At 41.7% G+C, this 26,519-nt stretch overlaps 1 protein-coding gene across 1 annotated transcript; it reads left to right on the top strand.

Annotated features, from left to right (window-relative positions):
- Positions 1–6,586: 6,586 nt before the first annotated feature.
- C1QTNF1 (C1q and TNF related 1) lies at positions 6,587–25,373 on the top strand. Its single transcript, XM_063456254.1, has 4 exons — positions 6,587–6,818; positions 21,183–21,320; positions 22,388–22,521; positions 23,401–25,373. The coding sequence occupies exons 2-4, from the start codon at positions 21,184–21,186 to the stop codon at positions 23,949–23,951; spliced, it is 822 nt and encodes a 273-aa protein (XP_063312324.1). The 5' UTR covers positions 6,587–6,818; position 21,183; the 3' UTR covers positions 23,952–25,373.
- The last annotated feature ends 1,146 nt before the right edge of the window (positions 25,374–26,519 follow it).

Raw genomic sequence — 26,519 nt, forward strand, 5'->3', positions numbered from 1 at the left:
TGTATTACACCCTGTACTGTGTATTACACCCCATATATCCTGTATAACACCCTGTACTGTGTATTACACCCCATATACCCTGTATTACACCCTGTACTGTGTATTACACCCCATATACTCTGTATTATACCCCATATACCCTATATTACACCCTGTACTGTGTATTATACCCCGTATACCCTGTATTACACCCTGTGCTGTGTATTAAACCCCATATACCCTGTATTACACCCTGTACTCTGTATTATACCCCATATACCCTGTATTACACCCTGTACTGTGTATTACACCCCATATACCCTGTATTACACCCTGTACTGTGTATTACACCCCATATATCCTGTATAACACCCTGTACTGTGTATTACACCCCATATACCCTGTATTACACCCTGTACTGTGTATTACACCCCATATACCCTGTATTACACCCTGTACTGTGTATTACACCCCATATACTCTGTATTATACCCCCTATACCCTGTATTACACCCTGTACTGTGTATTACACCCCATATACCCTGTATTACACCCTGTACTGTGTATTACACCCCATATACTCTGTATTATACCCCATATACCCTATATTACACCCTGTACTGTGTATTATACCCTGTATTACACCCTGTGCTGTGTATTATACCCCATATATCCTGTATAACACCCTGTACTGTGTATTACACTCCATATACTCTGTATTATACCCCATATACCCTATATTACACCCTGTACTGTGTATTATACCCTGGGGATAATATACAGTACAGGGTGTAATACAGGGTATATGGGTATAATACAAGGTACAGGGTGTAATACAGGGTATATGGGGTATAATACAGAGTAAATGGGGTATAATACACAGTACAGGGTGTAATACAGGGTATATGGGTGTAATACACAGTACAGGGTGTAATACAGGGTATATGGGGTGTAATACACAGTACAGGGTGTTATACAGGGTATATGGGGTGTAATACACAGCACAGGGTGTAATACAGAGTATACGGGGTATAATACACAGTACAGGGTGTAATATAGGGTATATGGGGTATACTACAGAGTATATGGGGTGTAATACAGGGTATATGGGGTATAATACAGAGTATATGGGGTGTAATACACCCCATATAAATAAAGTATAGCTCAGTGGACAGATGGTTTGTGTACGTAGCCACACAGGGGGCCACATAATTCCTAATCACCACGGACGCTCTAAGCTAGGATTCAAGCTTGAAAAATACCTCTTAGGAGGTTGAAACGTTGCCGTTCCTTTTGTTTCATTAAATCTGCCTGCGGCTTTAACACCTTGATTGCCTGGGGATTGGGTATATTGGTGTGAATTTAGCAATTTAGGTTTCAAGATACAGCTGTTAACTGTTAGTTACGTTAGTGAATAAACCCTTTGTGTGTGCTTTTTAAAGCTTTTCTTGGAACCTGACCAGTTGCCCTGATATTGTGCTCTCCCTGCTTTAACACAGGTGGTTAATCAGTTGCTCAGTCGTTTTCATACGATGCCTTGGAAAAGCGGTTTCTGAATTTATAGTAGGTCCTGTAACTCCTGTGTTGCATTGCCTGTTAATGTCACGTGGGAGACAGGTCTTCCAAATAGGAGGCATGCCAGTCTGCCATACACGTGTGCCAATCAGCCAAATTGACCCGTCACTTTTAAGGTCGGCGGTCGCCCATGTGTGAGATGCAGCTGAAACGCTTTCTCAAGGGATGAAAATCCATGTGTTTATTTGTGCATCTAATGAGACATTTGCACTGCATTTATGCAAAACATAATCAGGACTGTCCCTCCAAATCTGAGGCAGTTGGCAGTATGCCAGTGCCCTGTATTTCATTTTTTTTTTTTTAGTCTGTGCTTGCTAATGGGGGTGGGGGAATATAATTATTTTAATCTCTGTATTCCTGCCCAATGCATGGTGTTAAAGGGACACTTTAGGCACCCAGACCACTTCTGCCCATTGGAGTGGTCTGGGTGCCAACCTTCACTACCCTTAACCCTGCAAGTGTAATTATTGCAGTTTTCATAAACTGCAATATTTACCTTGCAGGGTTAACTCCTCCTCTAGTGGCTGTCTACTAGACAGCCACTAGAGGGCACTTCCGTGTTTATAGCACACGAAAAGTGTGCTATAGCGTCGCTGGATGTCCTAACGCTATGTGAGGACCTCCAGCGTTGCTCATTTCCCCATAGGAAAGCATTGAAAGCATTTCTCAATGCTTTCCTATGGGGGGGTCTAATGCACGTGCGCGGCATTGCCGCGCATGCGCGTTAGGTCTCCTTCGGCAGCCGTGCATGCTCAATAGGTTTCCCCCGCTGGATGAAGTCGGCGGGGGAGGAGCGTGGGCGGACCCTGAACCAGCACCGAGGGACATCGGCACTGGATACAGGTAAGTCACTGAAGGGGTTTTAACCCCTTCAGCAATATGGGATGGAGGGTGGGAGGGAGAGGGGACCTGCAGTGCCAGGAAAACGGTTTGTTTTCCTGGCACTGGAGAGTCCCTTTAAAGAAGAATTGACGTGAGATTTCTGCATAACCTGATAGCGTGTTACAAGTTAGCTGGGCATTTTATTATTTATTACTGGTATTTATATAGCGCCAGCATATTCCGTAGAGTTTTACAATATTATCAGACGGGGAGGTTTAACAATAAATGCGGCAATTAAAAAACTTACAGTAACGATAGGATGAAGAGGACCCTGCTCAAATGAGCTTACTGTCTATATTTATCCTCATAGCTTGCAAGCTTTAATTCTGCACAATTAAATATCTAATATCTAATATATTCTAATATCCTCTCTCGATATTTGTAAAGCGCTGTGCATTGTGCAATATGTTGGCATTATATGCTAACTATAATAATGATAATTTTTGTTTATTTTAAGTTATAGTCTACCCCTGACTGTGCTGACACATCCAGAGCATGCCATGCAAAGTAATTAGGTCCACCCTGTACAAGTGCATGTACAGGGTGGTCCTAAATTCAGAGTAGGATTTGACAGGTCAATCATTTATTTGTTATTAGTTAAAAAAAATTTGGTGCAGGTACATAATATAATTGTGACGAAAGCACCTTTGTCACTGGGATTTGGAGAGGCCTGCTTGCCAGCCTCTTGCCCTGTGACTATGGCCCTAGGGATATATTGAGCTTGGTCCCCTACTGTTCTCCATCTATACTGCCTCCCTTGGTAAACTCATTAGCTCCTTTGGCTTCCAATATCATTTCTATGCAGATGACACGCAAATCTACCTGTCCTCTCCTGATCTCTCCCCGTCCCTCTTGATTAGTGTCTCTGACTGCCTCTCTGCTGTTTCTAACTGGATGGCTGCCCACTTCCTTAAACTAAACTTGACCAAAACTGAAATTCTGGTCTTTCCTCCCTCAAGTGTTGTTACTCCTGTGTCTCTCTCCCTCCAAGTCAATGGTGCTACCATCAGCTCCACCACGCAGGCTCGTGCCTAGGTGTTCTCTTTGACTCCGACCTATCCTTCAAGCCTCATGTTCACTCTATCGCTAAATCCTGTCATTTCCATCTTAAAAACATTGCGCGCATCCGCCCCTACTTAACGCCAGATGCGACTAAGGTGTTGGTCCATTCCACTGTACTTTCTCGCCTTGACTACTGTAATCCGCTTCTCAGTGGTCTTACGTGCTCCCAACTTGCGGTGTTACAGTCCATAATGAATGCGGCGGCGAGGCTCATCTTCCTGTCCGCCCGCACCTCCCATGCCTCACCCTTCTGTCAGTCCCTACATTGGCTTCCTATAAAATATAGAGCTCAATTTAAAATTCTGTTTCTTGCTTTCAAATGTCTACATAATGCTGCTCCCACCTATCTATCCTCCCTTATACACAAGTATGTCCTGTCTAGGCCCTTACGACCTGCTGAAGACTTTCGTCTATCTTCTGGCCGTACTCCCACCTCTGATGCTTGCCTTCAAGACTTCTCGAGGGCTGCACCGTTCCTGTGGAACTCGCTTCCCTCCTCCATTAGATGCTCACCCAGTCTCCACTCCTTCAAAAAATCATTAAAAACCCACTTCTTCATAAAAGCGTATCAATTAAACTCTTAATAGCTCCCAACTGATTCCTCTTCTGCAACTGTCACTAGTCTAATACTATCCTTACCTTTTACCCCACTCCCTCTAGCCCGTAAGCTCATTGAGCAGGGCCCTCAACCCCTCTGTTCCTGTGTGTCCAACTTGTCTGGTTACAACTACATGTCTGTTTGTCCACCCATTGTAAAGCGCTGCGGAATTTGACGGCGCTCTATAAATAATATAATAATAATAATTAATATATTGCCCTTTAAAAACACTATTTGGGCATATTGGATTTAAAAGGCACTGTTTCTGCCCCTTGGACTTTTAACTGGAACAGATTCAAACATGTGGCGGCGGCCATCTTAAATTGTCCCTCAGTGTTTTGCTGTTGAGTGTATGGAACTGTTTTGGGCATGGGACCATGTGCACGGTGGGGCAAAAATAAGACTTCCTGGAAATTCCTGAACCCCTGAACCGATCTGGGTGATTTTTGGATATGTTGTTCACCCAGATCGGGGCTATTTGTGGGGATATGTTGTATTTTGGGGTTAATTTTTGGGGTTTGTAAAAATGTTTTTTCTGCTTAGAGTTAATTGAGTTAGTCCATTGTCTTAGTTAATTGTATCACTAAGCTCTTGTAAGAGCTGGTCCTGGTTCCTGCTCTCTGGATTCTAAGAGAGGTCTGCCTACTGGAAGCTGGATCCTGGTCTTGGGTCCAGAGTGGGTGGAAGACGGCGAGACCCCAACCAAATGGCGGCGGATCGTGGGGTCTGCGGTGGTTATGGTGTCTAGTGGAGTGCAATAATGGAGTCTATTTCACGTAAAAATATTGGAATTTTATTTTCAAAAACCAAGAAAACTGTTCACCAAGCGGATAATTAAAAATAATTTACAGATTAATTGACCGCCAAGTTCGCCCGACCTTTCAAGTCCCGATTACTTCCTGCGTGGCAATCTGAAGGAGCGGATGTACATGAACAAACCGCGTACACCTGAGCAGCTCGGGGAGAATATTGGTGCAGAAATTCGGGCGCTCGAGCCTCAAATGTTAACTAACGTTATGAAAAATGCAATCGAAAGAGCCCGACTTTGCAAGGCGGCAAATGGAGCTGATTTAAAAGATGTCATCTTCCTTAACCTGTCAAACCGATCTCCATACGTTAGGCATTCATTGTATGTGATTTCACTGATAAAAAAAGGTTATTGGCTCCTCAAACCTCAAACCATACTCTATGGGCAATTTTTCCCCCACCTTATACATGACAGTATAAGGAAAGCCGGAGGACACTTTTTCTGTGCACGCACGTGAAAGCACGAAGCATCGCCCTGAACACAGAAATCCTGCGGCATTAAGTGTTCTTACTTATTTACTAACCTCAGTGAGCACTCAATTTAGTTTTCATTCGGTGTAGGATTGAGGAAGTGTCACTTACAAGGAAGGGTTAGTTCTGCTTTAATGCATTTTCTAGTAGTTTGCAAACATTGCAAATCCCGTATCCTTGGCTAAAATGTAACATTAAAGGGAACTGTCTTTTAGCTCATTTTAGCACGTTATACTATTGAACTTTGAAAATCACCAATAACGTGTTAAAGGGTTAACCGTCCCCAGAGCTGCAGAAGTCGATCCAATCGCCAATCAACGATTGAGAGCATCAGCTGACTACTCTCAGCCAATAAATGGCAGATTTGGCAAATATTTATGCACGGAATTGGCATTAGCCAGCTTGGAGCTCTTGGTCCGATCTGGCAACGAGTTAGGCTCAGTATGTGCAGCGTTTCATAGCGAGGCACCACAACCACTTCAAATCGCTGTTGTGGTCATAGTGCTTGGAGTAACCTTTAAGGCTTATTTTTTTTAAGACTTGCTGTGTTTTCTTTTACATTTATCTTAAAGATTTAGCAAATTACACTGTATTCCAGTTTAGGAAAGTCAAAGTCAGGTCTAACATTGCAAACATTTCTTTCTTCTATCTCTGTATTGCTTCTTTACGCCGCCCTCCCAATAGCATGTTTGTTTTATTTCGTACCTGATTCTCTGTCTGCATTTGAGATCCTGTCTGAAATATTGTAAGATAAAGAATGTCATCGAATATCTATTGCACTTCATTCCCACAATATTTCCGTAACGGATAAGAGAATAAAATAAAAAATAAAGATACGTACTTTTTTTCTAGGTATCCCTAGGTTTTAAATAAATTCTATGTTTTTGCTATATATATTTTTTTTTAATGCAAATAACTTGATACAGGAGAGTTCCGTTAACCCAACATTGTTTGGCGGTTTCTATAAGGTGTTTACTGTCCGGCTGATGTGGTGTTAATGTGTTAAGAGCTGTGTAAGATGCTTTGTTATGTATGTGAGGTGTGCTGTGTAGGACAGCTGTTGATACAGTGACAATGTGAGTGTTTCCTTTTTAAAGGGACTCTGTTCCAAAGAGGAGAAATGCAGAGTTGCCCCAGCTGTTTCTGAACATCTGTCTGAGCTTGCACAGCGCAGAGAGGGTGGGATGGGGGGAGAGAGAGCGTTTGGGACAGTTTTGCAGAGTTCTTCTTTGTCTCATGAATTTTTAAGCATTGTACGGGAGGAGCTGAGGGCTCAAACACAATACTTATACTGCTTCCAAGTTAGAGCCAGGATATACTCCGCTAATAAACACTCCATTTGATGTGGGTAAAGTCATTTATCCTGAGGATACACTTAACTCAAGCGCACGTAAATCTTAAAGAAGATCCTACATCCACTGGAAGTGTACAAACCACGGAATAGGTGAGTGTGACCATGAAAGGTTGCCTGTTATTGTGAACGATGGGTTAAGATTAATTAAACTTCTAATGTAAAGGGTTATCCACTAAACAGCAACTTGTAATGTACTGAAAACCAAATTGCAACATTGACATAAAATATCCACGCTCTGTGGGAACATTTACAATGTAACACAATATACTGTTTAGTGAATAAGTCCTGCCATATTTTATGCTTACAGCATTTCATGAGGTTTTATTCTGTTTGCAAATATATCACATATGGCTTGAAAATCGGAGGAGGTGAGAGGTAGGTGTCCTGATGTCTGTGTATTAGGAGGAGGTGAGAGGTAGGTGTCCTGATGTCTGTGTATTAGGAGGAGGTGAGAGGTAGGTGTCCTGATTTCTGTGTATTAGGAGGAGGTGAGAGGTAGGTGTCCTGATGTCTGTGTATTAGGAGGAGGTGAGAGGTAGGTATCCTGATGTCTGTGTATTAGGAGGAGGTGAGAGGTAGGTGTCCTGATGTCTGTGTATTAGGAGGAGGGGAGAGGTACATGTCCTGATGTCTGTGTATTAGGAGGAGGTGAGAGGTACGTATCCTGATGTCTGTGTATTAGGAGGAGGGGAGAGGTACGTGTCCTGATGTCTGTGTATTAGGAGGAGGTGAGAGGTAGGTGTCCTGATGTCTGTGTATTAGGAGGTGAGAGGTACGTGTCCTGATGTCTGTGTATTAGGAGGAGGTGAGAGGTAGGTGTCCTGATGTCTGTGTATTAGGAGGAGGTGAGAGGTAGGTGTCCTGATGTCTGTGTATTAGGAGGAGGTGAGAGGTAGGTGTCCTGATTTCTGTGTATTAGGAGGAGGTGAGAGGTAGGTGTCCTGATGTCTGTGTATTAGGAGGAGGTGAGAGGTAGGTATCCTGATGTCTGTGTATTAGGAGGAGGTGAGAGGTAGGTGTCCTGATGTCTGTGTATTAGGAGGAGGTGAGAGGTAGGTGTCCTGATGTCTGTGTATTAGAAGGAGGTGAGAGGTAGGTGTCCTGATGTCTGTGTATTAGGAGGAGGGGAGAGGTACGTGTCCTGATGTCTGTGTATTAGGAGGAGGTGAGAGGTACGTATCCTGATGTCTGTGTATTAGGAGGAGGGGAGAGGTACGTGTCCTGATGTCTGTGTATTAGGAGGAGGTGAGAGGTAGGTGTCCTGATGTCTGTGTATTAGGAGGTGAGAGGTAGGTGTCCTGATGTCTGTGTATTAGGAGGAGGTGAGAGGTAGGTGTCCTGATGTCTGTGTATTAGGAGGAGGTGAGAGGTACGTGTCCTGATGTCTGTGTATTAGGAGGAGGTGAGAGGTACGTGTCCTGATGTCTGTGTATTAGGAGGAGGTGAGAGGTAGGTGTCCTGATGTCTGTGTATTAGGAGGAGGTGAGAGGTAGGTGTCCTGATGTCTGTGTATTAGGAGGAGGGGAGAGGTACGTGTCCTGATGTCTGTGTATTAGGAGGAGGTGAGAGGTATGTATCCTGATGTCTGTGTATTAGGAGGAGGTGAGAGGTAGGTGTCCTGATGTCTGTGTATTAGGAGGAGGGGAGAGGCAAGTGTCCTGATGTCTGTGTATTAGGAGGAGGGGAGAGGTACGTGTCCTGATGTCTGTGTATTAGGAGGAGGTGAGAGGTAGGTGTCCTGATGTCTGTGTATTAGGAGGAGGTTAGAGGTAGGTGTCCTGATGTCTGTGTATTAGGAGGGGTGAGAGGTAGGTATCCTGATGTCTGTGTATTAGGAGGAGGTGAGAGGTAGGTGCCCTGATGTTTGTGTACTAGGAGGGGTTGAGAGGTACGTGTCCTGATGTCTGTGTATTGGAAGATTGAAAATGTGTGTCCAGATTTCTGCTCTCTGTATTAGGAGTTCATAATTATGCGGTTTCCATGGCAATACGTTTACATTTTCTCCCATCTGGGAATGCAGCAGTAAATGGATTTAAATAGCCGGGTTTGCTAGTACTGGGACTGATTCCAATCCTTCCCATGTGCATTTCATGTCACTTCTGATATAAATTGTCATAACTCCTGTTTGATTTCTATGGGTTTCCCACACTCTGAGAGCACTCTGTATTAACGCTTTACTGGAACTATGCTACCATAAAGAAGATCGCTTTCTTCTAGATTGTTAGCCTTGTTGCCAATAATGCTATGAGGTGCCCTTCTTCCTATCCATCATACAGCAGCTCCCAATCCTCCCCCCCCCCCCCCCCCTGAGGCCTGTAGAAGAACCTGCTGGGTGGTCAGTCAGAAAGGAGTTGGGGGTCTCCCTGTCCTTTATTTTTATTGACATTTTCAGCTAGAACTGCATCTCTTTTACCTACAGGTCACATGGGGGTACATCTACATGAGGGCCGCCAAAAACTATCTCAAGGGACCCAAAGCTCTGACCCCAAATATCAGTATTTAGAAAATAGAATTTCAGTTTTTATAAAATATAGGCTCAATTTCTCCTGGGTATGGCAAACCAATACAAAGCTATTAAGCCCCCAAAAAACCCAAAACAAAGCTCGGGGATATGCTGTCAGAGTCTCTCTTTATTCACGTCAGATGTAATACAGTATTTAGGAATTAAAGCCTTAATTATCCAACTCTCATCAAGCTCCATCAAGATGCCGGAAGGTGTGACCAACAGCAGTTGGAGACCGAAAGTTACCTGTCCCTTTTTTAGGAGCCTCTGTAGTGGAGAAATAAAATGAGGGCATTAACTGAATAGAAAGTAAAAGAAAATTGTTTAAAAAAAGCTTAAAGCGAGAAAAACACAGGATTTTGAAACGTGTAAGGAAGTGGTTGAATCCCAGGGTTTGGAAAAAGGTCAGAGAGGACTTGGCAGAAGAAAAGATTTGAAGAGAAGAATGTAACAGAACCTGTTTCCGGGGACGGAGACACTGAGAGACTGGTGGGGCTCGCCTGGCCTCGGGAGAGAAGCAATAATGGACTTAGTAACAAAAGGCCAAATTCTAGGGAACTGAAAATATAATGACACAATGTTCAGATACAATAGCCTAGCTGTGATTGTAGCGGAAAACATTGCCGCTTTGTAGGGTAGCTCAAAGTATTTGAGTACTTCAGAGTATTTGATTGGCACAGTGCTGCGATTTGCTGCCCTGCGCACTAGCCTCCCAATGAGATCTTCAGGCAGAGCATCAGCATTGAGACTAGCGTGCCGTGGGATACAAGGTAAGTTAAACCCCTGCAAGGGGCAGGGGTGATCACCTACATCCTGTTCTAAATGATTATGCAAATGATATTTTTCTCATTTACCAAAATAATTGATGTAAATAACAGTCAGCATAATTCTCATGTTATCAGCTATTAAGAGTACAATTCAAATTGTATTGAACAAACCTCCTAATGATAACAGTATTTTTTTTAAACATAAAAAACTTACAACGCACAGTAAGTTTCAAAATCTTTTTATAGGTTGTAAAGAACTGAAAATTGTCATTTGTTGTGTTTGCAGCATATTTACTGAAATCAAAAGCTATTTCAATCAAACTTATAACAACATTTTAACTTTTTAAACAAAACAGGTCACGTTACATTTTGACATAGGACCCCTTATTTGATAGCAGCTTCACAAGTCTTGCATCCATTGAACTTGTGAGTTTTTCTGCTTGAATTTGTTTGCAAGATGTCAAAATAGCCTCCCAGAGCTGCTGTTTGGATGTAAACTGCCTCCCACCCTCATAGATCTTTTGCTTGAGGATGCTCCAAAGGTACTCCATAGGATTGAGGTCAGGGGAGGATGGAGGCCACATCATGACTTTCTATCCTTTTATCCCCATAGCAGCCATTGATGCAGAGGTATTCTTTGCAGCATGAGATGGTGCATTGTCATGCATGAAGATGATTTTATTACGGAAAGCATAGTTCTTTCTTCTGTACCAGGGAAGAAAGTGGTCAGTCAGAAACTCCACATACTTTGCAGAGGTCATCTTTACACCTTCGGGGATCCTTAAGGGGCCGACCAGCTCTCTTCCCATGATTCCGGCCCAAAACATGACTCCACCACCGCCTTGCTGCCGTTGCAGCTTTGTTGGAACACGGTGGCCGTCCACCAACCATCCACTACTCCATCCATCTGGGCTATCCATGGCTGCTCGGCACTCATCAGTGAACAGGACTGTTTAAAAATTAGTCTTCATGTATTTTTCTGCCCAATGCAGCCGTTTCTGCTTGTGAGTATTGGTTAGTGGTGGCCAAATAGAAGGTTTATGCACAGTTGCAAGACTCAGGAGGACTCTACACCTTGATGTCTGTGGGACTCCAGAGGCACCAGCAGCTTCAAATATCTGTTTGCTGCTATGTAATGGAATTTTAGCAGCTGCTCTCTTGATCCGATGCATGGATCTGGCAGAAATCTTCCTCAATGTGCCTTTATCTGCACGAACCCGTCTGTGCTCTAAACCAGCCACAAATCTCTTAATAGTGCGATGATCACGCTTACGTTTTCGTGAAATATCTAATGTTTTCATACCTCGTCCAAGGCATTGAACTATTTCACTCTTTTCGGGAGCAGAGCGATCCCCTTTCTTCCCCATATTACATGAAAATGGTGCTCTGTTTAATAATGTGGAACACCCTACTTTAGTAGTTTTTCCTTAAATTGGGCTCACCTGGCAATCTAATTATCACAGGTGTTAGAGATTGTTTTCAGTGATCAAAAGACCCCTGAGACACAATGCCATCCATGAGTTAAACTAATAAACAAATTATTTAATCTTTGTGACACTTAAATAGAATTTGCATAATAATTTGGAACAGGGTGTACCCAGGTAGAGGAACACTATAGATGTTTGTACTCCTAACCCTATATTGTTCCTTTAATATAATTAGCCAGTAAGGGGGGGACTGCTAACGTTAGTCTTCCATCATGTTGACCATGGTCATTTGAGGTCACTTGACCTCGTATTAAAAAAATTAGTGAGTGGCGATCTCAGACCATAAAATCAGTGTAGAGTTAATAAGATCATATCTGGCTGGGATACTTTATCTGCGTGGCCAGAACTCTGCACATTGCACAGGGAAAGCTCTACATACTTCTATATATAAATATAATCCTTCAAGTGGCGCTATCTCCATGATTACTATGGAATGTTGTTATTTTATTATTTATATAGCGCCATCAGATTCCGTAGCACTGTACAATGCATGGACTAACAGACATGTAATTGTAATTGACTTACAGGAACAGAGAGGTGGAGGGCCCTGCTCCATGAGCTTACATTCTAGAGGGAGTGGGGTATAGTGACACAAAGGGTAAAAGTAGGGGAAGCAGTGTGTTATAAAAGTATTCACTGAGGGCTTACTAGGTAATTTTTGACAGTTGCAGGAGAGGAGTCATGGATGGTGCGGGATAAAAACCTGCTAACTGTTTAATTGATATGCTTTCTTGAAGAAGTGAGTTTTCAATGATTTTTTGAATGAGTGGACTGGGTGAAAGTCTTACGGAGAAGGGAAGGGAGTTCCACAGGAGAGGTGCAGCCCTGAAAAAGTCTTGGAGGCGAGCGTTCGAGGTGGGAGTTCGGACAGAGGATATACGTAGGTCTTTGGCAGAGCGCAGGGGCCTCAACGGAACATACTTGTGTATTAGGGAGGATAGGTAGGTTGGAGCAGCATTATGTAGGGACTTGTAAGCAAGCACCAGAATTTTGAATTGAGCCCTATATCTAACTGGAAGCCAATGCAGGGACTGACAGAGCGGGGAGGGGTGAGAGGTGCGAGCGGACAGGAAAATGAGCCTTGCTGCCGCATTCATTATAGATTGCAATGGTGCAATCTGGGAACACGTAAGACCACTGAGAAGAGTATTGCAGTAGTCCAGGCGAGAGAGAGCAAGAGCATGGACCAGCACCTTAGCCGCATCCGGGGTTAGATAGGGGCGGATGTGTGCTATGTTCTTGAGATGGAAGCGACAGGATTTGGCGATTGATTGGACATGAGGGGTGAAGAAGAGGTTGGAGTCAAAAGGAACACCCAGGCAGCGAGCCTGCAAGGTAGAGGTGATGGTAGCGCCGTTGACTTGGAGGGAGACAGACACGGGAGTAGTAACACTTGAGGGAGGAAAGACCAGAAGTTCTGTTTTGGACAGGTTGAGTTTAAGGAAGTGAGCAGCCATCCATTTGCAAATCGAAGAGAGGCAGTCGGAGATATGAGTCAAGATGGGGCGGAGAGAGATCAAGAGAGGACAGGTAGATTTGCGTGTCATCCGCATAGAAATGCTAACCAAAGGAGCTGATGAGTTTACCAATGGAGGCAGTGCAGATAGAAAACAGTAGGGAGACGAGGACAGAACCTTGGGGGACGCTGAATAGAATGTTCTTTTTCAAATGATCCTTCACAAATAGAACATTTACTTTTCCTTTAGCAACACGTTGACAAATCTCGCATTGATCAGACCATGGCGAGTCCTACGGTTTTCAGATTCCTTCTATGACTTTGAGAGGTGCCTGTATGAGATTGGTTAGTGCAGGGGTAACATCAATGTCTTAGTTCTAGGAAATTGGGGTTCCAATCCTGACCAGTCCACGTTACCTTATAATATATATCCACATACCTCAAATAGGTAGATTTGTAGAGCGTAGATTGTAAGCGTACATGTGCAGGGTCTTATTAGTAAATGTGGTCTTTCTGAAATTGTAACGCGCTGCGGAATGTGTTGGCGCTATATAAATGTAATAATAATATTCCGATGCGTGGCATTACTGAAATTATAATGGAAGGATCAGAGAGAAAATAAAAATTTTGGCACAGAATTAACAAACAAAGATGCCACTTGTATCCTAAGACAGCGAACATCATGTTGGGGTACAATACAAGGATGTGTCCTCACATCCGGAGAACTCCACTTTGAATTCTCATTTTGGTGAATAACCCTGTTAGTATATTAGTGAATAGGGATGGTATAGAGAGGTATTATGTAAGATACTGTATTATTATTCAGCACAAGAGGATCCGTTGCTGAAGATTGGAGCAACGCCAACCCAAACTTGAATATCAAATTGTCAAAATAATCCTCCCATTGAATTTTTCCTTTCTGGGATAGCTGTGTGTGGGAGCATCTTGTTTTACTTAAGAGTTTCCAGTTAAGGTCGTCCTGGCAGAGACCATAAAGTTACAAGGCGCTGGGTGGCCTTAGTGCTACCATCTTGGATTTTTTTTATTTTTTTTATCACGGGAAAGGGTGAGGTTGATTCTATCGTTACATTCTATATGTTATTTAAATTGTAAAATCATATTTCAAAAAAAGAATAGAATTTATTGTTTGCACTTTAGAGCACAAGGCGGCACGGCCTCTGTTGAATATCGACATTCATGCTATGTAAATAGTGGAGAAAGTCTTTACCATGCATGAGCTTGAAGAGACCGTCTGGCAGAGGCTCAGTGAATAGACCGTCTGGCATAGGCAGAGGTAGTGACAGGTGCCTGCTGAACCCTAGGTAAGAAACCATTAGCAAACAGTTTGATTACCTGCACTGGGGGCACCAGGGCACTCATGGTACCATAGCCAGTAGAGCATGTTGTAGTGGTTATGGTGCTTGGCGTATTCCTTTAATTTCCCTTATTTGCAGTAGATTCCCAAGATTTGTTCCATCTGCGTAGTCCGAACAATCCTACTCCTTCCATAGTAGGTGACTTCTATTAACTTACACAAGTAGTATCATTCATGTTTTTATGAATAAAAAAACTGCAAATATGTCCGCTGTGCATGCAAGAACACACAAGGCCCAGTAGCATAGGCACCCCTTGTGTTTTATTTTCATTGTAATATTTTAGCACACTCCCTTGATCTCGAGGGGATTTCGTCTGTTTCCTCTCTGGTGTACATCTTTCCTCCCGCAGACCCGTGTGCCCATTCCATCCGAAAAGGAGGACCTGGATCTGTAACATGGTGGGATGTTAAGGGGCCCCTTAAATATTTGTTTCCTGAAGCCCTGCAAACTGTAGGGTCACTGACTATCAGTGAAATTAATCTATCCCATAATATCCATCGGCATTGTGATATAGTGAGTATATTTGTACCACAATCACAGCATTGTGTGTGACACAATATAATACGTGTCGATCTTTATATTGTACACTGTGTGTGAGTGTATAGTGTGTAACACTGTGTGTATAGTGTCATGCATTGTATAGTGTGTAACACTGTGTGTATAGTGTCCGCGACAGTGTATATTGTCTCACGCTGTGTGTATATTGTATAACACTGCGTGTATAGTGTCATGCATTGTATAGTGTGTAACGCTGTGTATATTGTGTAACACTGTGTGAGTAGTGTATAACGCTGTGTGTATAGTGTCATGCATTGTATAGTGTGCAACACTGTGTGTATAGTGTCCATGACAGTGTATATTGTGTAACACTGTGTGAGTAGTGTATAACACTGTGTGTATAGAGTCATCAGGGCCGGATTAACATAGGGGCTGATGGAGCTGCAGCTCCAGGCCCAGGCCCATAGAATGGGCCCATTTTTAATTTTTTTTTTTTTCACACTACTCTTAGGTTTGCTACCTGACTTGTATTTTAAGGCCAGACGGTATTTAAGGCTACCTGGACGTGACGTTATTGCAGTAATACCGGCAATACAAATGCAAATATTTTTCTCAGTATAAACAGAGATTACTCTGCAATACCAGCACCGGCCAGTAGGGATCACAGTGTATGGAGAGAGGCAGGGATAGGAAGTTATAGCATCTCCCTGCCTCTCTCTACTCACTGATCCACGTGGGTGCAGCTACACAGCACAGACAGAGTCCAGACAGCAGCTCCCAGCCTGCAGAGAGAGACTACAGCTCAGGTAAGTGTAGGATGGAGGGAAAGGCAGCAAAGAGACTAGGGGACACTAGGGGACACTAGGAAACATGGGGATGCTGAGGCACATGGGGACGCTGTGAGACATAGGGAGACACCTGTCTCCCAGTGTCCCATGTCTCCCAGTCAGTGTCCCTAGTCTCCCAGTGTCTCCCATGTCTCTGTGTCCCCACGTCTACCAGTGTCTACATGTCTCCCAGTCATTGTCCCCATGTCTCAGCGCCCCAATGTCTTAGGGTCCCCATGTCTCCCAGTGTCCCCTGGTCTCCCAGTGTCCCTAGTGTCTTAGTTTCCCCAAATGTCTGTGTCTCCATGTCTCCCAGTGTCTGTGTCCCCGTGTCCCTAGTGTTTGTGACCCCATTTCTTCCAGTGTCCCCAAATGTCTGTGTCCCCTTGCCTCCTTGTCTCCCAGTGTCCAAGTGTCTCAGTGTCCCCATGTCTCTCAGTGTCCCCTAGTATCCTAGTGACCCGGGACACACTGAGACATGGGGACACTTGGAGAAATGGGGACACAGACACTGGGATACTAGGGGACTGGGCGGCATGGGGACACTGACACTGATACATAGGGACACTGATGCCAGGCTGGCCTTCCAATCCTTTGGACAGACATGCCCTTTTTTGGGGCATGTTCGCCCCTTTTGGCAGTTCTGGTCACGTGATTCGCGTCAGTGGTCCACCATTTTACCCAGCCCATCGACTTCCTGCTTCACTAGACACTGCTGTTGGGGGGTATGGATTTACTTGAAAGATGAAAGCATAAATTAGAGAGAGAGATTAAGAGTATGTGTTTTCTTATAGCTGCATCCTTTGAGTTTCCCTCCAACACCAACTCAGATACATGACGCTTGAGAGCTATGACTGTTTTAGTGTTTTTGATCGATAAGATTCTGTAATTAGGCCCCATCATAATTGTCAGCACCAAGCCCACTGGGCTCTTAATCTGGCCCTGAGTGTCATGCATTGTATAGTGTGCAACACTGTGTGTATAGTGTCCATGACAGTGTATATTGTGTAACGCTGTGTGTATAGTGTATAACGCTGTTTGTATAGTGTCATACATTGTATAGTGTCTAACGCTGTGTGTATAGTGTCATGAATTGTATAGTGTGTAACGCTGTGTGTATAGTGTATAAAGCTGTGTGTATAGTGTAACACATTGTATAGTGTCTAACACTGTGTGTATAGTTACACAGTAACAAAGTTACATAGCTGAAAAGAGACTTGTGTCCATCAAGTTCAGCCTTCCTCACATTTGTTTTTTGCTGTTGGTCCAAAAGAAGGCAAAAAAAACCCAGTTTGAAGCACTTCCAATTTTGCAACAAACTAGGAAAAAAAATCCTTTTTGACCCCAGAATGGCAGTCAGATTTATCCTTGGATCAAGCAGTTATTACCCTTCATTGAAAACTTATATCCTTGAATATTCTGTTTTTGCAAGTATGCATCTAGTAGCTGTTTGAACATCTGTATGGACTCTGATAAAACCACTTCTTCAGGCAGAGAATTCCACATCCTGATTGTTCTTACAGTAAAAAAACCTTTCCTTTGCCTTAGACAAAATCTTCTTTCTTCCAGTCTAAACGCATGGCCTCGTGTCCTATGTAAAATCCGGTTTGTGAATAGGTTTCCACACAATGGTTTGTATTGGCCCCGAATATATTTGTATAATGTTATCATATCCCCTCTCAGGCGACGTTTTTCTAAACTAAATAGGTTTAAATTTGTTAACCTTTCTTCATAGCTGATATCCAGCTTGAAAAGTTACCATTTGTACTCTTTTTTTTTAAGCCAATGTTCTACCCAAGAACAAGCATTTTCATGTAGACCGATTTCCTTGAGTTTGAACACTAATCTATATTGTGTTAACTGTATCAAATGCCTTGGCAAAATCCAAATAGATCACATCCACTGCAACACCCTGATCTATACTTCTACTTACTTCTTCATAGAACGCAATCAAGTTAGTTTGACATGACCTGTGCTTCATAAAACAGTGCTGATTTTTGCTGATAACCATGTTCTTCTCGAGGAATTTTTGAATATTATCCCTTAATAACCTTTCAAATATTTTCCCAGCCACAGAAGTTAAGCTCACAGGTCTATAATTTCCAGGCAAGGATTTTGAACCCTTTTTGAATATAGGAACCACATCTGCCTTCCTCCAATTCTCTGAAACACTTGCTGAAAGAAAAGAATCTTAAAAGATTAAAAACAGAAGTTCACTTATTTCTACACTTAGTTCCTTAAGTACTCATGGATGGATACCGTCAGGCCCTGGAGCTTTGGTTATATTAACTTTCTTTAGTTGCTGCAGCACCTTGCCTTGAGTTAACCAATTACAATTATTCTGCAAGTTTTTAGTAGCAATTCATTAACTACCACCCCCGTTTCAGTTTTTAGTGTACCTACACTTTCATTTTTGTTTTTTTTTAGAATTTATGTACTTAAAGAATGCTTTGGGGTTAGTTTTGCTCTCTTTAGCTATCATTCTTTCATTTTGAAGTTTAGCGAATCTAATCGCCTTTTGTTGCACGCGTTATTGGCTTCCTTATATCTTATATAGGATTCATCTGATTTATCTGATTTAAATGCTTTAAATGCCCTTTTCTTATTTTTAATCTCTTGTTTAACTTCTCCACTAAGCCACATTGGTTTTAATTTGTTTCTTTTATATTTATTACCCAATTGTACATACTGAGAAATGTACCTTTCTAATATTTGTTGGAACATGTTCCATTTATCCTCTGTGTTCTTTTCACTAAAGAGTTTATGCCAGTCAATATATTGTAAAGCTGCCCTTAACTTATTGAAATTGGCCTTTTTTTAAATTATCCGTTTTAGTATACCCTATGTGCTTTTGTTTTTTTGATTATTTCAAAGGACACTATATTGTGATCACTATTTCCCATGTGCTCACCTACTTGAATGTTGGTCAAAAGATCAACGTTGTTTGTTAAAACCAGGTCCAGACAAGCGTCCATTCTAGTTGGTGCTTGTACAAGTTGTGGCATGAAGGTGTCATTTAACAAGTTCAAAAATCGAATTCCCTTTGCTGAGCTACTAGCTCCTCTGTCCCAATTTATGTCCGGGTAATTGAAATCTCCAATAATTAAAGTGATACCCAGATTTGCAGCTTTCTCAATTTGCTCAAACAGCTGTTGTTCCTCGTCAATATTTAAATTAGGTGGTTTATAACATATCCCAACCACTAATTGATTTCCCTTCTTTTTCCCCAAGCATATATTTACCCATAAAGCTTCCACATTTTCCTCATCGCATTCCACATGCTTAAGATTTGGCTTTAATTCATGGTTGACATACAAGCATACCCCACCACCCTTCTTGTTTTTCCTATCCATCCTAAATAGTGTGTACCCATTTAAGTTAACTGACCAGTAATGTGTCTCATCCCACCATGTTTCTGTTATACCTAATAGATCATATTGTTTAGTGTATGATATTGCCTCTAGTTCCCCCATTTTGTTATTTAGGCTCCTTGCATTAGTAAGCATACATTTAATATCATGAGTCATATTCCGGCTTCCGGCATCAATAAAAGGTGGGCGAGGGAGCAGAGCAGAGAGATCAGAGCTCCCCCGCCGCCTCGGATAGTCGGATTTCAATTCAGCCACGCCAGGGATCCAGAAGGTGGCCTGGTAGGAGGGAGCACTTCCCTCCTGCCGGTCACTGGAATTTTGTGCCCCCGAGCCAGTGTGCCCTAAGGCCTGTGCCGCCTTATGGACGCGCCAGCACTGGGTGGAGTTACTGGGGTTAATTTCTGCTGTACAAAACCACCGCACACACAGACTCCAGGCACCATGACCACTTAAAAACACTGAACTGCTCATGATACCTGGCGTAACCTTTAAGTTTTAGTAACACACTGTGCCCCACAGACGCTCATGCACCCCACGCAGGGCACCTGTGGGTGTCATCTATTTCAAATGTCTTACAAATCTCTGAAATACTTAAAATATTGAATTTCTTTCATGTTTTATTGATGCATATTTTTAGTGACAGGGCCTTATTAATTTAACCATTCATAGATTGTGCATTCTATGAATTATCGTCTATTTATTTCCCTACTAGATAGAACCTAGCAACCCTCTGCTCTCTGGGACCAATTAAGACGCTATAATTGATTCAAGTTCTGTCCTGAAATAACATTCTGTTTATTTCTTTGAAGAAATCTATTTAAAGATGAACCACTTTGTGCCGTTTGAAAGATCATACTGAGTTTTGTCTGGTAATGATCCAATCTGTTTGATGCCTCTTTGTTGACGTCGTTTCGGTAAAGGAAAAATAATGATTTCGTTGCTCAATTTAGGTACAACATTTTTTGTCTAAATTCTGAAAATAATTATGTTGCTAAACTGGTCGACTACATTGTTTCCATGACTTAGTAACTGGGGTCAATGATAGGGATGGGCAGATGTTTTGTCAGAATGTGTGCTGGACATGTGTCCGATCAAATGTGACCAACGTGTTTTGTGTTCAGTGAATACAGCTAAGGGCTTGACCATTCCTGGTCAAGAAATTATCGCCAGCTCGAATTTTATGGCGCCGTTACTTGTAACTACAGGCCTGATTGAAAACAAGACTCGGAGAAAGGCTGAGACAAATATAAATTTGGGAGATTCCTACTCGTTTACTGAAAATAAAGTCTGCGGATTCTTGATTTATTTTTTTTCCACAACTGATTTTTGTTTGGAGGTAAAAAAAAAAAAGATATTGGGTGAAGCACGAGATGGAGAGGAATGTTAGCAATGCTCCGGTTTCCATGGTGATTGCTCCTCTATTGGAGCTGCTCCAGAGTTGCTCATTACGATTAATCCTCTCTAGGCTGTATTTATCATGGGAAAACAGTCTAGGGCAAAGAACAATCACCATTGAAGCGAAGGAAACTTAGTTCTTCGGCTCAGAATTGTACCGGTCTTGCTTTGATCAATATGGAACGTTGGGTTTTACATAAGACGAACACAGTCTATGGAGAACAAAACCCCAAAACTGGCTCCTAAAATGCATACGATGCTGTAATAAGGTTTATGAATAGCGTTTGCATGCTAATCTGATAGGCCAGTATAATAATAATATAATATAATAATAATAATAATAATATAACAATAATAATATAATGGGGGACGAGGACTGAGAGTGTCACGAAATTCCAGTTATTATACAGTCAGAGTAGTGATTACCTGGAGCAGTCTTTCAGCTGAAGCAGTAAGGACTGGCAATATAAATAAAATCAAATTGTGACTGAGATCTGCATGATGATATCCAGAAGAACAGTTCAGTAAAATATGAGATAAATTCATAAACTGGTAGAATAGATCAATTTGTTCATTGTTTTACTGGTTTCTATGGTAACTGGAGCTGCAATAATTCTGTTGCCTGGATATTGAGGCTAATACAAAGTCAGCATTTTAAATTGTGAAGTTATTATTTATTTATTTCTTGCAGGTGTTTTATGGACCTTGGACATCGTCCTATATAAAATATGTTTGTGTGTATGCAGATTTACAGACATGTTTTGTTTTACACAGGATGACGGCTAATTATGGTTGCGTGTTCCTGACCTTCTCCTGCGTTATAACGTTACTGGCACAGAACGTTCATTCCTTCTCTACCAAAATACTGGAAGATGAGGACGCCACAAACCAGGACAAGCCTAGAACGGAAAGGTTGTAACACTACTGAGATACATGTTTTGATGTTGTCCCCTATGTTTTTGGACTTTAATTCCCATGACCCTTCGCTAGCACGGATGTAGGAAACAGGGAGAGGATTTGGGTGATAAATCCCTCAGATAATCTAGTTGTTGGGATGAAAATGGAAGAGCCCCCACCCCCGTCACAACGGGAAGACTTGGAGATTTGTTTTGTTATGAATTACAATTTGTCCGAATGTGGGCCGATTCGGTGATAGTTTGAACTCACGAACTTTGATATTATGTAATGTAATATTATGTATATATTTTGCAGTACACTGATTGGACCATTTTAATGCCATTTTGGTTGGTCTGATTTGTTTTTCGGATCAGTTTTTCGTTACTGAAATTGTGCCAAGCTGAACCGCCATATGGCGAAATTAGTCCGTCCCGAAAAAAATTAAAATATTTTCTGAAAAAATGGCTCTGCCAAAACCAATTTTCTCGCTGTGCATAATGTGTGTTTTCCCATTTATGAAAGATTAGAAAAACAAAACATATTCTCAACATAAACTTTTAAACCAATCACAATTCAACAGGAAGATGCAAAAATATCAGTGGAAAGACTGTAATAGACTACATACATAGTTTTTTTAAAAAATGTTTTACTATAATTATTTTCTATGAGAAATTGCATATGTACATATTTATTAAAAATATATATGCTTAAATAGATTAAAAAGATTCTAGTAACAGTCTCTCAAGTGATGGTGTCACAGGTGCTGGAGAACCACACAGGAGTCCAGCTGGCTTATTGACCCAAGATGAGCCATAGTGCATGAGTGAATGCTATTAAATAATATATAATGATTAAATTATAATGTACGAGGAGGGGGTAGTTTTAAGGAAGAATATTCTTCTCCTTCTCTGGAGACAAAGAATTCTCCTGTGAATGCTAGTGTTCTGCAGAAAAAAACATCCAGAGAATATTGTTAAACATACTAACTTCACCCCAAGTACTGGCATGATGTCACCTTATTGATATATAACTGCTTGAGAACAGGTAAGCAATTTAACCTTTGTTTTTTCTGTCGTTTGCAGTGTTACACAGAGCACGGTCAGCGCCCCTACGGACACTCCATCACAATGTGTGCGATGCTGTGACCCACCGCCAGCATCCCCAGCGTATGTCATGTATCAGCCTATACCCCAGATCAATATCACCATTTTAAAAGGTAAACATTGTTTAATAGCAGTGTGCGGAAGACTGACAAGAAAAGAGTTTGGACAGTGGGGGCCCAAACAGTGTAAAATCTGTCCGAAGAGGGTGTCAAACTGTCTCACAGAGAATATATTCTGGTGTATCAGGGTCTCAAGGAGCATACAGTCAGGTCAATCAGGTTCTCAAGGAGTGTAGAACCTGGGTGTATAGTCTGGACAATCAGGGTCACTGTAGTTTATATACAATTTAATTTGGAAATTGATCATTTATGGTTATGGACCCATTGTGACAAATAGTTTTGTAGCAGTGAATTTTACACACATTTCTCTGGTACTAAAAAGGAAATCTGATCTGGTTTTCCAGTGTATCACCGCGCATGTCTTCTACTGTGCTGAAAGTTAGCTCAATGCGTCAACAAGGTGCATGTTACATTGTTGCATGCACAAGTGCTACTGACCTTCAAGGGCTCAATGCATATATTGCGAATGAATAATCTGCAAACATTGCAAACTGTGCAAAACTGGTAAGTTTCATTGAACATGTTGTGGGGGGGAAATCTTGGAGGTATTGGAACTATATTGTGAACATTAATTAATCAAAGTCCGAGACATAGAAATAGAAAAAATATCGAAAGAGATATTAGTGAGCCTGCCAACTGCGGGAAATGTAAATGCAGTTGGTAAATATTTACTTAACTAGATTTGGGGTAAAATGTCATCCTTCAAAAATATCAATTTTTGCCTTAAAGAGGAGAGCTTGTATAAGTAATATATATTATTTTTGTCCCATGCCGTAACGATTTTCCATTTCTAATGGCTGTCTTTGGTGTGAGTAATTAAATGTACTACATTTAATGTACAGAATGACAATGATTATTTTTTATCCATATTAGGAGACAGAGGTGATATCGGTCCCAAAGGACCTCCAGGAAAATCGGGCAAAGCAGGAAATGCAGGACAACGAGGCCCTGTCGGTCCCAGAGGCGCTAAAGGGGACATTGGGGCTCCCGGAAACTCTTGCAAGAGTTACTACTCTGCCTTTTCTGTTGGTCGAAAGAAGTCTCTCCATAGCAACGATTATTACCAACCTCTTATCTTTGATACGGAGCTTGTGAATCTGTACGGTCATTTTAACATGTTCAGTGGCAAGTTTTTCTGCTACGTCCCTGGAGTTTATTTCTTCAACCTGAACGTGCACACGTGGAACCAGAAAGAGACATACCTGCACGTCATGAAGAATGACAAGGAAGTGGTGATTCTATATGCCCAGCCCAGTGACCGGAGCATCATGCAGAGTCAGAGCCTGATGTTGGAACTGGAGGAACAAGATGAGGTCTGGGTTAGACTCTTTAAAGGAGAGCGTGAAAATGCTGTGTTCAGCGATGACTTTGACACTTATGTGACTTTCAATGGCTATCTTATCAAAGCAAAGGCAGAGACTTAAATCTAAAGACATCGACCAAAGAATAACAGATACTCAACTCCATGGTGTCATGATCACAATCCTTACCCTGTTCCAAACTGTTAATGTGCCCTCTTGGGTGCCATAGAACTAATTAGCTTTCATTAAGATGACTATACCACCCTTTTGCATCAATATGTTTCTGAAGACGAGTTTTGAAGACCCATTCTTCTTTTAAAGGATCTTGTGTCTCTTCTCCCCCATTTTTATAATTTATACCAAACACACTAAGCATTCTCCATATTGTGCTAGGTTTCCAGACATTCCTTCTGTTACATATTACGAACCATTCCTTCTATTTACTGCTCAAAAACACGCGTTCCAAATGGTACGATACATTCATACTAGACCTTTCTTTCTCTTTCCCCATCTCTTGTTTTGCTGTGTATTGTTTCTCTTATCAAGTTAACAATGTTTCCGGACTAGATGCCCATCAAACCTTTCATTACACCATTACTGGTCAATCAGAGTGTCTCACGAGATAAGAACTTTGCAAGATACAATTTGGGTAATCCTGGAGTGTGGTTAATGATATACATATATAATGGTTCTATTTCACTGCAAGATTACTGGATTTCATTGTATTTAAAATGTTTCCCCATATTATGGACAACTTGTAAGAAAGGAGAGGGTAGTGACTCAATATCCTTTAAGGATATAACGAAATATAAGATAGAAATATATTTAAAAGAAGGAGAGGAGGGGGAGGAGACATAGAATAGTTTTATATTTTAGACAGAACTTTAGCTTTTCAAGGAAGGCTGAGATGAAGAATGTTTAATAAACTGGCAGTAGTAAATCAATAACCAAGAATCTATAGACACATAGTTGGCAGATAGACCACTTTGCATTTATCCGATATCAGTGAAATAACTTTAAATTCTCCATCCTTTTAATTCTAAGGATTGTCTGATCAAACTCATTGAGGGTTGTTCTCTAGTTTAGTAGGTCCCAAGTTCTCAAGGCACATTGCAGGATTTAGGCATTTTCCAATCCTGATCATATTAGGAAACTGACAAAACTGGGCTGGGGACCTCTGTGTCACCATTCTAGCAGTAGTTCTGGAACACCAGGTAGCTCTCAATATTTTATTTTTCCATTGAAATGCTATAACATAATTAATTCCTGGAGTTTGTGAGTTAAAACAGGAATCACAGAATTGCACATTTTAGTACAAGATAGCTGGGCTGTAAATCTATCTCAACTTTGTTATTTAATCTCCCACTTTAAATCGTGCCACTCCCAGCAGTGTTCATCTTGTCAACTAACAATTTTAGTCAAAGTTTAGTTGACTAAACTTTTCGAGATTTAGTCGACTATAACTAGAATAAAAGTAACACAATTCAGGTGGCTAAAATACGACTAAAACTTAAAAAGATTTTTAGTCAAAAGACTAAAATTAAATTGAAATTTGCTGCCAAAAAAAAAGAAAAAGAAGAGAGGGGCTGTGGAAGGGGCAAAATAGACAGAGCAGGGATTGGGAGAGAGAGACACCTAGAGGGGCTGGGAGGACACAAAGAGACACAGGGGGGTTGGGAGGACACAAAGAGACACCTAGAGGGGCCGGGAGGACACAAAGAGACACAGAGGGGCTGTTGAAGGGGAAAAGGAGATTGGTAGCAATGGGTGTTGCCATGTTGTATTGTGCTGGGCGGTCATTGAAAATTCATAATTGGAAATAAAAAAAGTTAAATTAAAGAAACAAAAGATTATTAAATGCGTGGGATTCTTGGTTCTATCCTTACGAAAGTCAAGTACTGGTACTCCAGCTCTGTAAACTCTGGCTAAGCATCATTGGAATGGTTGTCCGCAGTAGCTGTTCTAGAGCTTGCTTAGCACTGGCCCCAAACCAGCTTCCTTCTGTCAGTATCACGGCAGTCCCATAATGCAGAGCCGCACATCTGTAAACCATCAGACTGCGGAATGATGATGTCACCTGGCTAATGTTCGGCTGGTTATTATAAGGTCAATCGGCGCAGTTTGAACTATTTGCAAAGTGCAAACATCCTCTCTGTCTATCTGCAGACGATTGTGCATCAAATCGTAAAAGTATTTTGTATAAATATATGTTTTTAATAAACTGCAATCCTTAAATACTTGTTGTTGCTAAGAAAGGTTATTTATTGAACTTGGGATGAAGAAGGAAGATGTGCCGAGAGTGATCCAAAAACGATTTTTAATGAGAATCTGCTCAGAAGTCAAAATTCCTAAAGAATGAAGCAAATGATGATCCTTGCCCTTTTACAGGCCTCTGTGGTGCATGAATTCACTGCCTCCTGGGATAGCTCTCTGTTCTGCGTATATGCCCTGAAATGGCCTTGACTGTGGCTCTTTAATGATACGCTGAACTTTTTGGGGACTTTCTCAGATCCCCCTCGATATAATGGTACCAGATGTAAAACCCAGGACAGCGGGACAGCGGTCACTAGATGAGGACTTGCTGAATTTACGGAGGTATGAGCTGTACATATCAATATTTACATATAAATGTATCTTCCTCATTCTCAGACTCCTTCCCACTCCCCTTAAACCCGTGGGTGTCTCGTAAAC

This window comes from Pelobates fuscus, chromosome 5 (genome assembly GCF_036172605.1).
Source record: "Pelobates fuscus isolate aPelFus1 chromosome 5, aPelFus1.pri, whole genome shotgun sequence".
Lineage (NCBI taxonomy): Eukaryota > Metazoa > Chordata > Amphibia > Anura > Pelobatidae > Pelobates > Pelobates fuscus.